Raw genomic sequence first — 11,871 nt, 5'->3', positions numbered from 1 at the left:
CTACACGTGGTTTCTCTGTGGAGCGTCAGGGGAAGGCAGGAAGGTCAGGGGTTTGATAGGAGGTAGGCCTGGGTCCAACTCCAAGCCCTCCTGGTCTCTCCTGTGCTAATGGATTAATTCCTGAGTTCTTAGGGGTTAATCTAGGTCAAACATACGGCAGGTTTCTCATAAAAGATTTTTTTTTTTTTTATTTCTCAGCCTCACCTCTTTGGCAGCAAATGCTTTAAAGTTTAAATACTAAGTTGTCTTTTAGTTTGATTTTTAATTTCCCTCTTAATATTCTCTTTCTCTTAGGTAATAGGGGATTTTGAAGACTGACATTTCTTTTCTTTGTGATTTAAGGGTTTGGCAGGACCACCAGGACAACCTGGGGAGCGTGGCGATCCTGGGTTCCGGGGAGACCCTGTGAGTGATGGTTGGGAGCTTCTGCTGTGTGGACCCCAGGGAGTTGGACAGAGAGCAATTACGCGGTGATGGGGCATCTGTTCAGCCTATGTTAGCGCTCAGATAAGATATGTAAAGGGAAGCCCTAGCTTATAGAACATTTAGGTGCTTTAAGAGGTCAAAATTTTCATTGCATTGGGGTCTGGGCTCACTGACTAGGTCCAGAAAAGCAGAAGAGCTCACTTTGTCCTGCCCGCCCTTTGTCCTTTCCTTCCCCTCCCTCTCTCTTTCTTCCTGTAATGTTTTTTTTTTTGCTGTTCATTTGAAATAAGCAATCTTGTTTTTGTTCTTCTCCCCCAGGGGGATCCTGGAGTTGATAGTTATATCCAAGGCCCTAAGGGAGAACAAGGAAGACGAGGGCACCAGGTAAGATGGCTCACTCACAGCCCTACGAACCCACGTGGCTCTGCCTCTGTCTCCCGTATCCTGGCATCCAAGATGAACGCTCTGGGCTCGACCTGCCTACGGCCTTCCAGCTTCCAACCTTCCCAGTTCCGTAACGATCCCCACATCCCGCCCCTCGGCCCGTGCTGACTGACTGACTGACGGGGCCTGGTGTTGTGCTGGGGCCAAACGCTTGTCTAGGTCTAGTGACCGGCAGGGCGGTGCCGGAGCACAGGAGAAGGGCGTGTAGACCTGACCACGCCGAGCTCTCGGGAGCCGGTGTAGAGCTTTGCGTTCCTAGACATGAAAGTGCATGACCCTAAACACGGCTGCGGCCCAGGTGCCCAAGTCCTCTCAGTCTCTCAGTACTCGCTTTCAGGAAGGAGGTCTGCGGAGCGCAATGCTGGCAGGGGACAGGAACTTCTTTTTGCTTTGTGCTCCGATTTTGCATCTTTTAACAAAATGGCAGGACATCAGCTCCCCTCCCTGGCTCATGGCTAGTTAGCGCCCATTTTCATGTGTCTGAACAAAATGGCAGGACATCAGCTCACCTCCCTGGCTCATGGCTAGTTAGCGCCCATTTTCATGTGTCTGGGCCCGAGTTAAACCCAGTTTGTAACGAGGTCATTGTTTACGTATTTATTTAGCAGTGGTTCACGGGACGGCGTTACAGCACACACGATGCAGTTTCCCATCAGAGCATCCGTAGAGTGGCTCAGTCATACATGTGACCAGCAGTCATTTTCCACCTCGTGTTTGCAGTATGCGCCGTGAGCGTACTTGTTCCTCTTTCTCTGACACACGCGTCCTCTGGGTGATGCTCCGAGGCTGCAAACGCTCCGTTTCCCAGCGGCCTTTGGCCCAGCGTCTCCGGCGTCTGCTCAGATCACGGCGTTACTGTGCGGGCTGCAGGTGCTGGCTGCCGTTGGCGATGGAATGCCGCTCTTACTTTTAAATACTTAATGCCGATCTTACTTTTAAATACTTCTCATTATCTCAACACCCTTCATGAGAGAGTTTTCGCTGTAGCCTTTGCCCAGAAAAAGTAGGTTGTAATGTTTTTTAAGGAAAAGTCAGTAAGGGGCCAGCGAGTGGTGTGGTGGTTGGGGCTCTGCCCACCACAGTTCAGGTCCCGGACCTGGTGACTTGCTTTCTCACTTTCCTTCTGTCTCGCTCTCTGGTCGAATTAAAATAAATGAATGAAGAAAGAAAATTAAATAAATAATTCTGTTAGCAAAGTCGATAAAAGCAACATTCACTGTAGAAATCTGAAAACACAGAAAGGCAAAATGTAGAGAAAATCTCCACCGTTCCGGAAGCCGAGGAAATGGCTAGTTTACCGAACTTTCTGCCATGGCTCTTCCTTTCCTAGAAGAAGCCTGGTGCCGGTCCCATGGGCTTTATTAAAAATGTTCTAGTGTGCCGACGGAAATAACCAACTCTGCAAAATGACTAACGTGGTTTATTTCTAGGCGCGAGTTTGCAAGACCCAGGTTGGAGGGGAGGCAAAGCACGCCCCTCTCCCGGGTGATCAGGTACCGGGCTCCTTTTGTTTGACTTTGAGAGTGAGAGAATTGAGTGAAGAGCTGTCCACTGGCCTGGCCCAGAAAGGCGGACACGTGGAAGCAGGGCTTGTAGGTTTGGGGAAGGAATTAGCCGAGAGTGTACTTTACCAGAGATAAGGGGGCTTGTAATCAGTCCCAAGACACAGCCCCGAGACAGGATGTTGACGAGTCCCGTTATCAGTGAGTCCAATGTTCTGTAAAGAACTGGGCGGATGCCCCATTACAGGGACACTATGCCAGGGACAGGGTGTAGGAAGGGTTCTGTTATCAAACGGCCGAAGGGGCCTGTTAATGTCTGTGGCTGACTCTCCCCAGGCCCCCTGGAAGGGGTTTTAGAACTAGGAAAAAGCAGTCAGACTTCTGCCCTCAAGTGTGTGTTTAAAAAAATTGGGAATATTCATTTCTTCGTGTGTGCATTTGGAATGAATTACGTGCACAGTTTAGCATACTTTAAAAGAGCAGCGTCACAACACCGTTTTGTTTTCACTTTGTAAACTTCTGATAAATACAGTTTCTATTGTCACATACTGTATCAGTGTTTCTACTGTAATTGAACAAGGACGTCCCTCATCCTGTGGGATGTCTCACTTACTTCGGGTTTAAGCTGTTACTTTAGCTGCTGGATGGGAGGCTTTGCACAGATGTCTCTGTTTTCGTGTGTCCCAAGTCTTCCCCATTTAGATGCCCTACTGAGAGAGTGTGTAATGTCCCCAAACGGTTGTGGGTCCCACATGGCTTCCCTTTCTCCTGAAGGGTGGACTCATTCTTTCTTTGGTCATCACTCATCTTCCCATTTCTTTTTTTCTATAAAAAAAGATTTATTAATTGTATTTATTACTATTACTATTATTATTTAAATTTGACGAGAGAGAGAGAGAGGAAGTGAGAAAGCAAGCCATCAGGTCTGGGACTCGAACCGTGGTTGGCCATGTGGGAGTCCAGTACCTCCACCAGCACTCTACCTGCCAGCCCCTCGTCTTCCCGTTTCTGGCCCTGTAGAGGTGAGAGTGACTGGCCCGCCCCTGTGTGCAGAGGCACTCTCCTGCCTTCTGTCTCTGTCCCTCAGGCCCCTCCTCACCCAGGCAGAAAGGAGTGTGCCAATATGTGAAGTAGTGTCTGGCCTGCTGGCCAAGGAGTGACTGCTCGCCTAGCGAGGTGAGCTCCGAGGGGTCGCCAAAGGAACAGTCTTTGGGGGAAGATGCCTACTATATTGTTATTCTGAAATATCAGAATTTAATGCTATCTTCTTCTTCTTTGTACTTTCTAAAAATTTGCTAGAGGGCACCTGTACTTGCCAGAGGGAGATGGGGGTAGAGGTGTGGTGAAGAATCCCCCCGTGGGGTGTGAGCCCACTGCACCCCGTCTTCATTTCTCCATCCTGTCAGGATTATAGGCAGGCCTGCCCACATGCCCAGAGTGTTTTCAAGCTGCAAGCGCTGGGATTTGAACCATGGCCAACCGTGTGGTATCTACTCCCCTAACCACTAAGCTAACGGGCTCCTTGAGGAGCACCACCAGGAGAAGTTCCCGGGCCCCTGGGAACGTCCTTTATCTATCCAATATGGTGGGCCTGTCGCCGCACACACTTAGTGAACCTTTGGGGTGTGCTCAGTGTAACTAAGGAGCTAAATCTTTTATTTTATTGGACTCAACTTTGGTAGATTCATGTTGCTAGTGACTTCTGTGGACACCAGAAACCTGGCCGACCAATGCAGATGCGTATGCGTCTACACTGACCTTCCTCTTACCGCTTCCTTTTCAGGGACGTTCCAGTTTTGATGGACCTCGGGGGGAAACTGGAAGTGCCGGCCCTCAGGTAGGTACAATTGTTGGTGGAGTTCTTTCCCTGCTTTGTGGGGTACGAAGGAAGGCTGGGGTGAAAACTGGGTTGTTTCCTTTCCTTAACTCTCCACTTCCCTTCTGTTTTTAGGGGCCAAGAGGAAGACAAGGCCTGCCCGGGTTGAAGGTCAGTGCTTTCTGGAAGGGCTGCCCCAGCTCTGCTTGTTTGGCTGCTCTAACGAGTTCTTTCCAGGTCAAGAGGGGTGCTGACTGGGCTGCCCGAGGTTGCAGGGGAATCACGGGGCAGTTTCCATGTTCTTTTCATGAAGAAATATTTATATGGTTCTCTGTCCACTTCCCGACTTGGCTACAATACAAGGGAGCTTCAAAAAGTTCTCAGAAAAAGGGACTTAAAGTACAAGTCTACTCTGGCGCAAGATTTTTGAAATCCATGCATTGCTTTTCATCATACACATTCGCCATGAACTTTTTGTAGACTCCTCATATTTCGTTTAGATTGAAAACAAGCTCACGCCTCTGAGAAGGCCTCCTACCTCTGATACAGTGACTATCCCGTCTGAAAAAGTGGGACCTCCTACAGGGTGTAAGGTGACCTCGGTCTGCAGACGGAGGAGAAAGATTGAGCTTTGGCCTTCACAGAAGACAATGGTGTGGTTGACGGAGACTGGAGGGCGTCTCTGTGGAGGTCTGTCTTACCAAGTGATCATCTAGCACTTGAAACCACGCTAGCTGTTCATTTTCCACCTCATGAAAATTCCGCAGCTCCTCAGGGGTTCTGAGCAGCACCGGCTACTCTGTATCTACAAGAAAGGGCCTAGAGGCTTAGCACCGAGAAGTGACTTGTCAGAGGTCCCGTAGCTACAACCTGGCGGCGCCAGGACTCAGACCCAGTGTCTCAGTGGACCATCTGCCCTTTGAAGTTGCTGTCTAAAGCACGTCCGTTTCCTGTAGGCTCGCTGACTCCGTCTGATCACGTTCTGCTAGTATTTTTTTCTAGTAATCTCGTGAGTTAGGGAAGGAGGAGAAACGAAATAGTTTCCTATTGATTTCTTACAATGCTGGATAAAGAGCTAACTTCTTACTCTGTCCACTCATTTTTGAGAAACTTTTCCCCAAACCATTCTTGAGGTATGCCTCTATTCCCGCTCTTGGTCAAGTTAACTCACTGTGCACATGCTGACGAGGTAAATGCAGCTCACGGCTTTATAACTTTTGTTTTCTCGAGTCACTCTTCCCCCATGTGTCTTTTACTAGTGAATCATAAAACTCTTCAACAGAAATGATAACCTTCTAGGACACGCAAACACACAAGGGCCGTTTCTCTACACGGCCCTCCTGAGCCCTCGGTCTCGGCCCCACTCCAGACTCATTGCTCTCTGGCTCTCAGCACTGTTGACCTGCTGGGGTGCACTTCGATGGCACCCTCTCAGCTCAGGGGCGAGATGAGCGTGCATAAACTGACATCTTTAACTGGAAGCTTCTCTCTCTGGCATATCGTAATCTTGATGAGATCCTAGAGTTGTTTACTACTCCCCTTCTTATTCAAGTTTTGATTTTTAAATAAGAGATAAAATCATAACTATTTGCAGAGTTCAGAGTGAGCTGGGATTGTCCAACATGCCAGTGGTTTGCTGGTTGGCCCAATGTGGGAGCAATGGCCATTCCATTATATTCTGAACCTTTAACTCACTAAAGGTTGGTCACTCCCACTGGAAGAATGTAAGAGCTGCGGAACTCCAAATTACAGCATTTCTTGAACTTTCGGAAAATAAGGCTCATTATTTTCTATAAAACTGGATTTGATTTTTTAAGGTGCATAATATTAAAATAGAATTTTAAATATAATTTTATTTGTGAAAAAGATGATATTTATGACAAACAAACTGATGCATGGTGTTTTGGTAATAAGGTAAAACTTTGAGTTTATTGTTCATGATAAAATTAAGACACCATTAATTCAAAAAAGTCTATAAACCTACCAACCTGCTACAGTGACACTCCTGTTTGTGCATTCCCTTTATTGTATAAATAATGAAGGATATTCATAGTGTGTATACTATGCTATTGATATTTTGCTTGTCTATGTTTCCAAATCTCCCACTATCATTTGAATACATTACATTTTACTCTATAAGTACCAGCATTTACTAACCTAGCCCCACACTGGGCATTTAGGTCATTTGTATTTTGCTAGGTCTCGTGATCAGGGATGTAAAGAAAAACTGTGTTGTCGTTTCTTGGTTTTGTCCTGTTTCCTTGGCTGACATCTTCCGTGTACAAGAGGAGAGTTAGAATAACTCCTGTGAGTGTTGCACTGCGAATGTCACTAGTGTGATGTCCGCGTTATTTAATCCGGCGGTTTTGCTCCTGTCGCTGAGACATTGGAAGACGAAGGTGGGGAAAGGCAGAGTCTGGTTTTCCGTTTCCGCAGTGTGAGTGTGAACAAGACCTTCCACAGCCCCTTCCAGTTCCATCTCCTGCGTGGATCGGTCACAGCCAGGCAAATCTTTCTTGAACCTTCCTCTTCTGCCTCTCAGGCAGCCTCTCGCAGGGAAGGCTGTCGTCCGTAGGAACACCACAGCTGCTTGTGAACTCACTGCTTATTCCTATTGACAGGGTGTACGCGGAGAGTCCGGGGAACAGGGTCGCCAAGGAGAGATCGGGCATCCCGGCTCACAGGTTGTATCAGAGAACGCGGGCTTCGTACTGAAGGGTACTTGTCTGGAATTGTAGCTGCACTGTTTGATGGAAAGCTAGCGTAAATCAGAGCGAGGCTGTACACCTTCCTTTCGGCACCCCCCGAGCTGCCTTCTGGGACCGCTAAACCACCTGGCTGTGCCCGTTGGCCTCTGTGTCCTCGATAATGCCTGGAACGCCGTCCCGACTCGCGGTCCCGGGGGCTGGGGCGGCGAGCTTCTTAGTGTCCCCGTTTATAGGGGAGAAGCGGGGAGGGGATGGAGAGTAGGAAACCCAGCCAGGCCGACACAGCGGTCAGCGCCAAGCCGGGGCCCAGCTCGGGCAGTCTGCCGGGAGAAGCCGAGCTCGCTGCCTCTGCAGCTGTGGGTTCAGATCACTCCACTGTCCTTACTGGTGAAAACCTCTCCTGTCTGTCGGACGGGATCACTAGGAAGGTGTTAGTGAGCACAGGGCACTCTGCTCGTGGGTCTGGCTCATTCACGCCTCAGGCCTCGGGTTCAGCCTAGTCGGGAGCTGCGTTATCCAGGGACAACCAGGACCTTGGACTTCCAGCCAGGTCTTTTGGCATCCCCTGAGTGTAATCCAAATCTGTGACCCCGTGTGTCCCCTGGGTCACTTTCTGTACCTTTCTTTTAAAACATCAATTGTTTCCAGCTATCCTTAAAGGGGAGAACATCAAAGCAACACGTTTTACTAATATATTAAATCACTCTCCCCAATACAATTCTGTGTCAGATGATAATTTGGGTTAGTGAGGGTAGAAATGGATAATTGAAGTGTGAGCAGCAGTTACATCGATTGGGCCAGCAGATGTCATAATGGTGATGTCACTGACCTCCCATGGAGCTGACCTCGAGTCCCAGACCTGGTGGCTTAAAACTCACACCAGGTGCGTGTGTGTGCGTGCCCAAACTCCAGAGAGGAGAGTGGAGGAGAAGTGGTTGCGGCATGCCCTCCCCCGGGGGTGATTTCTTGCTTTCTGTCTCGCTGTCTCTCTGGTGAGCACACTCACCCTATAGCAAATTTGTTCTCTTGTAAAAATAAAAAACGGAAATTACATTTATTGAATGACAGAAATATGATCTGAACTCAGTGGGGAACTAGAAGGTACACATACTTCTCTCTCTCTCTCTCTTTATCACTGGCTTAATCAAATCCAGTTCTTGCCGCCATGTTGACCCTGCCTTCCCCTCCCCATCCACTTCACTATGCTGTGGGGTGAACGGGAAGTTGCCCATGCTGGGAAACAGCGAGATCGTCAATAAAAATCTTTCTCCAGTGCTCAGCTCCCTGGGATGTGGGTGTGATGGTCAGGTTAATAGATGACGGTCCCTACCTCACCTAGGAGAAGCCTGATCAGCATTTCCAACTGGAGCTGCTCAGAAAAATGAGAAAAAGCAATATAAAAAATCAGCAAAGTAAAATAGATTGCAGAGAGAACGGGCAGCCCCCGCAATGCAGTCAGCGAGGCTAAGCTATCTGAGTGCACTATTGGTTCTTGATGAAATCGATAACATGAGCTCCTGTCCTTAGCTTTTTTTTTTTTTTTTTTTTTTTTTTTTAGGGGTTTTTTCTTTAGGGCACGGGTGCCTGCAATTGCTATAGGGCACGTGTGCTTGCCAGAAAGACAGAGAGAGACAGAGAGATAGAAAGCGAGAAATCACCCCCCAGGTGGGATGGCCACATCACAATCCCTTCTCCTCCATTGTCCCCTCGGGATCTTGGGCACGCATGCACATGCACCCAGCATGAGTTTAAGCCACTAGGTTCGGGGCTTGAACCGTGGTCAACCACATGGGAGTCCAGCGACATAGCCATTACACCAACTGCTGGTCCCGTCCTTAGCTCTTGTGTGTATGAGAAAGAGGTTAAAGTTTTCAGAGGAAATCAATATCTTAGTTACCCTTTTCATTTCCCTTTTGGGATTTAAAATTAGTTGTGTGAATTAAAACATAAATGCAGTGTTCTCAAATTTTAATGTTCATTAGAATCAACTAGTGAGATTGCTAAAAATATAGTTACTGAGGACGCACACCTGTGCTTCAGGTATGAGTTGGGGTGGGTAGGTGGGGTGCTTCAGAGTGACCATGTTACCTGATAAACAGAGCTGCGAGGAATCGGGGTACCTTAACCAAGTCCCTTGGCTTGGGCCCACAGTCATCCAAGAGGGCTTTGTGGTTACGTGGATCGAATGGCTCTACAAGTAATAACCGAATGAAAGCCAGTCCCGTCGTCAGTGGTTAAGGGAGCAGGGTTCCACAGGTTGATCCTGGTTTTACTTCTGGCCCCTGTGGCTTGAAGAATGCACAGGACACATGTGTGTGCATTTCCAAAATGCTGACGGGAAGGAGGGCTGGAGGAAGAGGGATGTGGGTGACCATGCCCCACCGGGGACTCCCTCTTCCTCGGGTGAGCACATGCTCTCTGGCAGTAATGCGTAATTAACTGAATTGTAATTTCATCTTTGGACCAGGGACCAAGAGGAAGTCAAGGCCCACCTGGAGACTTGGGACGAGAAGGCCTCCCCGGTGCTAAGGTAGGTTTGGGGACTGGGCCTGCAGCTCAGCTGCTCATTGGCCAATGCTCCCTTCATCGTCCTGAAAATAACAAAGCTCCGTCGTTTGCTGAGACCTGTCGGTATCAGGAATTTCAGGAGCTATAATCAGATGGCAGTAGACGTTCACCAGCTGCTCGCCCTTCCACTCGGTGCACAGTGGACATGTAGTGGCCACTGAGCTAGGCGTCTGAACCGCAGAGGCATGTGACACGGACTCCTCTCACAGCACTGTGGGACACAGTAACAGCCCCGTAGCGGGAGCACACATAAGTGATCTGCCCCTCACAAATAAGCAAGCATGCGTTGCTATCTCAGTGTTAGAGAGAAGGAGACAGGGCCGGGGCTCACACCATGTGTCATTCACACAGTCGGCGTGACCTGGCCTCCCACGCGGGCCTTTCTGGTACTTCTGCACTGGAAGGGTCAGACGATGGACACGAATGACCAGCGTGGCTTCCCGAGGACAGGAGCATCTGAGTAACTTAGAGGCCTGAGAGCGTGATTTCAGTTAGGGACGGAGGTCTGCCCTGGGAGACTCACAATAGCAGGTTTAGGGTGGTCAGTCATAGCCCTGTCTGTTCTCTCCCTGACTCAGGGAAACCTAGCCTCAGTGAATTGTATTATTTTCAGTATTACTTTAAAATACTATTTGAAGTGGGTAAAAATCAAGGTTTATAATCTTTTTTTAAAATAGTTTTTTGCTAATGGATGCGTGTGCTCCCCAGAGAGACAGAGACAGAGAGTGAGACATCATCCCCCAGGGGAGATGGCCATGCTGCAATCCCTCCTCCTCCATTCTCCTCTTGGGATCTTGGGCACGCACGCACATGTGCCCGGTGTGAGTTTTAAGCCGCCAAGTCCAGGACCCAAACCACAGTCAACTATGTGGGAGTCCAGCGACGTAGCCATCACGCCATCTGCTGGTCCCGATTTTTGCCTTTTCTCTTGCTCAGATCACATGTCCAGCCCTAATGTACGGATAATTCCTCCAAATCTGCGTGTGTTAGGTGTGTGTTCTTGCACAGAACATCCTGCTCACCCACCCTCAGTCCTCGGCCCAGTGTGTACGTGTGTATATGAGGCATTTCATGTCGGAGGATAACATTTTTAATGTTAAGCATTGAAGACTAAGCTTGAATCTCCAGGGTGATTTATGAGCACGTTGTCGGCTTCAGGCCGTTTTGATAAGAGGAGAGTTTACTCTGTGGTCCTGGTGGTGCTGACCATGGTCTTGTTGCAGGGGGATCTTGGGCCTCCAGGGCCAGGCGGTTCACCAGGCAAAGATGGGCCCAGAGGAATGAAGGTAAATGTCAGAGGACGCACCCTTGACGGCAGCTGGGGGACCCTTGGTCTCTCCTTACACAAGTCCTCACACCATCATTTCCGGCCCAAGTCGCTGGTTGCTGGTGTTGGTGTTGATGGGTGAACAGAGAAGAAGGAGACGTGGAGACAGAGACAGAGAGACGGGTCACGTACGTTAGTAGGCAAAGGCGCAGCAACAGATCGGTACTCGCACGGATCTGTCCAAAGCCCCGATTATGAACAGTTCCGCACTTGGTGCTGCGTTCCTGATTGGCTCAGTTTTGGTGCCAGGTTTGTGACTGTATGCAGTGAGCTACATTTAACAGAGCCCAGAGGAAGGATTTTCCTTAGACCGTGGGGTGACACTGACGAGACTTGAACAGAGTGACTGTGCATGAACTGCAAGGAGAAATCTAATTTTGTCTTTCCATTTATTCTGAAAGGGAGAGCGTGGCGTAGCTGGTGAAAGAGGCCCCCAGGGTCGGCCAGGACCGAGCGGGCACCCCGTAAGTCCAGTCTGTTCCCACTTCCTGATGGACATTTTCGTTTGCTATTTGTCCTTGTTTCGCATGAAATGATAATATTCTTGCTGATTTACACTTGGGGTTGCAAATACGACAGGATTACTAGGAAATCTCAATAGTCAAAGAGTCTGAAAATTCTTTGTATAAAAAATATGCCAAGATGTCTGGAACGGCTTGTGCTGCCTCGTCCGAAGACGGGAGTGCGAGGCTCTGTCGTCTGTGTGACGAAGCTATTTTGTAAGCGTTGGAGTCTTTCAGAAATGCGTTCAGTGAAACAAACTTTCCAGGACAAAAAATAAGACAGCCCATCGTATTTGCAAACTTTTAAGGGTACGGGCTCGATTATCCAGAGCATAGAAAGAATCCTCGCAGACTGAGGGTCATGGAAGATCTACTTGGGCAGTAGCACTCTCCGAGACAGGTTGACCTTAGTCCTCAGTCTGAGCACGAGAGAAGCTGGTCCTTTTACGGTGAATTTCAGTCTACCACATAACGGGGTGAACCGTGTGGTACGCTATCTCCCCACCGCTGTGCTTCTGAGCTTTCCTTCGTGGGTAGTTGGGAAGGACCTGCAGTGTCGTGCTCTGTTCTTTTTCCT

The 11,871-nt window shown here is 48.9% G+C and overlaps 1 protein-coding gene across 1 annotated transcript in view; it reads left to right on the top strand.

The window, feature by feature from the left end:
- Positions 1-11,294, top strand: part of LOC102474421 (collagen alpha-4(VI) chain-like) — a gene marked incomplete at its 3' end in the record, with an annotated part of 70,866 nt that extends 59,572 nt beyond the window's left edge. Inside the window, exons 18-25 of the mRNA XM_027769173.1 lie at positions 343-405; positions 745-810; positions 4,156-4,209; positions 4,324-4,359; positions 6,810-6,872; positions 9,364-9,426; positions 10,688-10,750; positions 11,193-11,294. Of these exons, the coding sequence (XP_027624974.1) occupies positions 343-405; positions 745-810; positions 4,156-4,209; positions 4,324-4,359; positions 6,810-6,872; positions 9,364-9,426; positions 10,688-10,750; positions 11,193-11,294 (510 nt within the window). The remainder of the gene's footprint in view (positions 1-342; positions 406-744; positions 811-4,155; positions 4,210-4,323; positions 4,360-6,809; positions 6,873-9,363; positions 9,427-10,687; positions 10,751-11,192) is intronic.
- Between the last annotated feature and the right edge of the window lie 577 nt (positions 11,295-11,871).

The sequence above is a fragment of the Tupaia chinensis genome, unplaced genomic scaffold (assembly GCF_000334495.1).
Source record: "Tupaia chinensis unplaced genomic scaffold, TupChi_1.0 Scaffold148822_2, whole genome shotgun sequence".
NCBI lineage: Eukaryota > Metazoa > Chordata > Mammalia > Scandentia > Tupaiidae > Tupaia > Tupaia belangeri.
The sequence above is the reverse complement of the archived record's forward strand: the minus strand, read 5'-3'. Positions and strand labels throughout refer to the sequence as shown.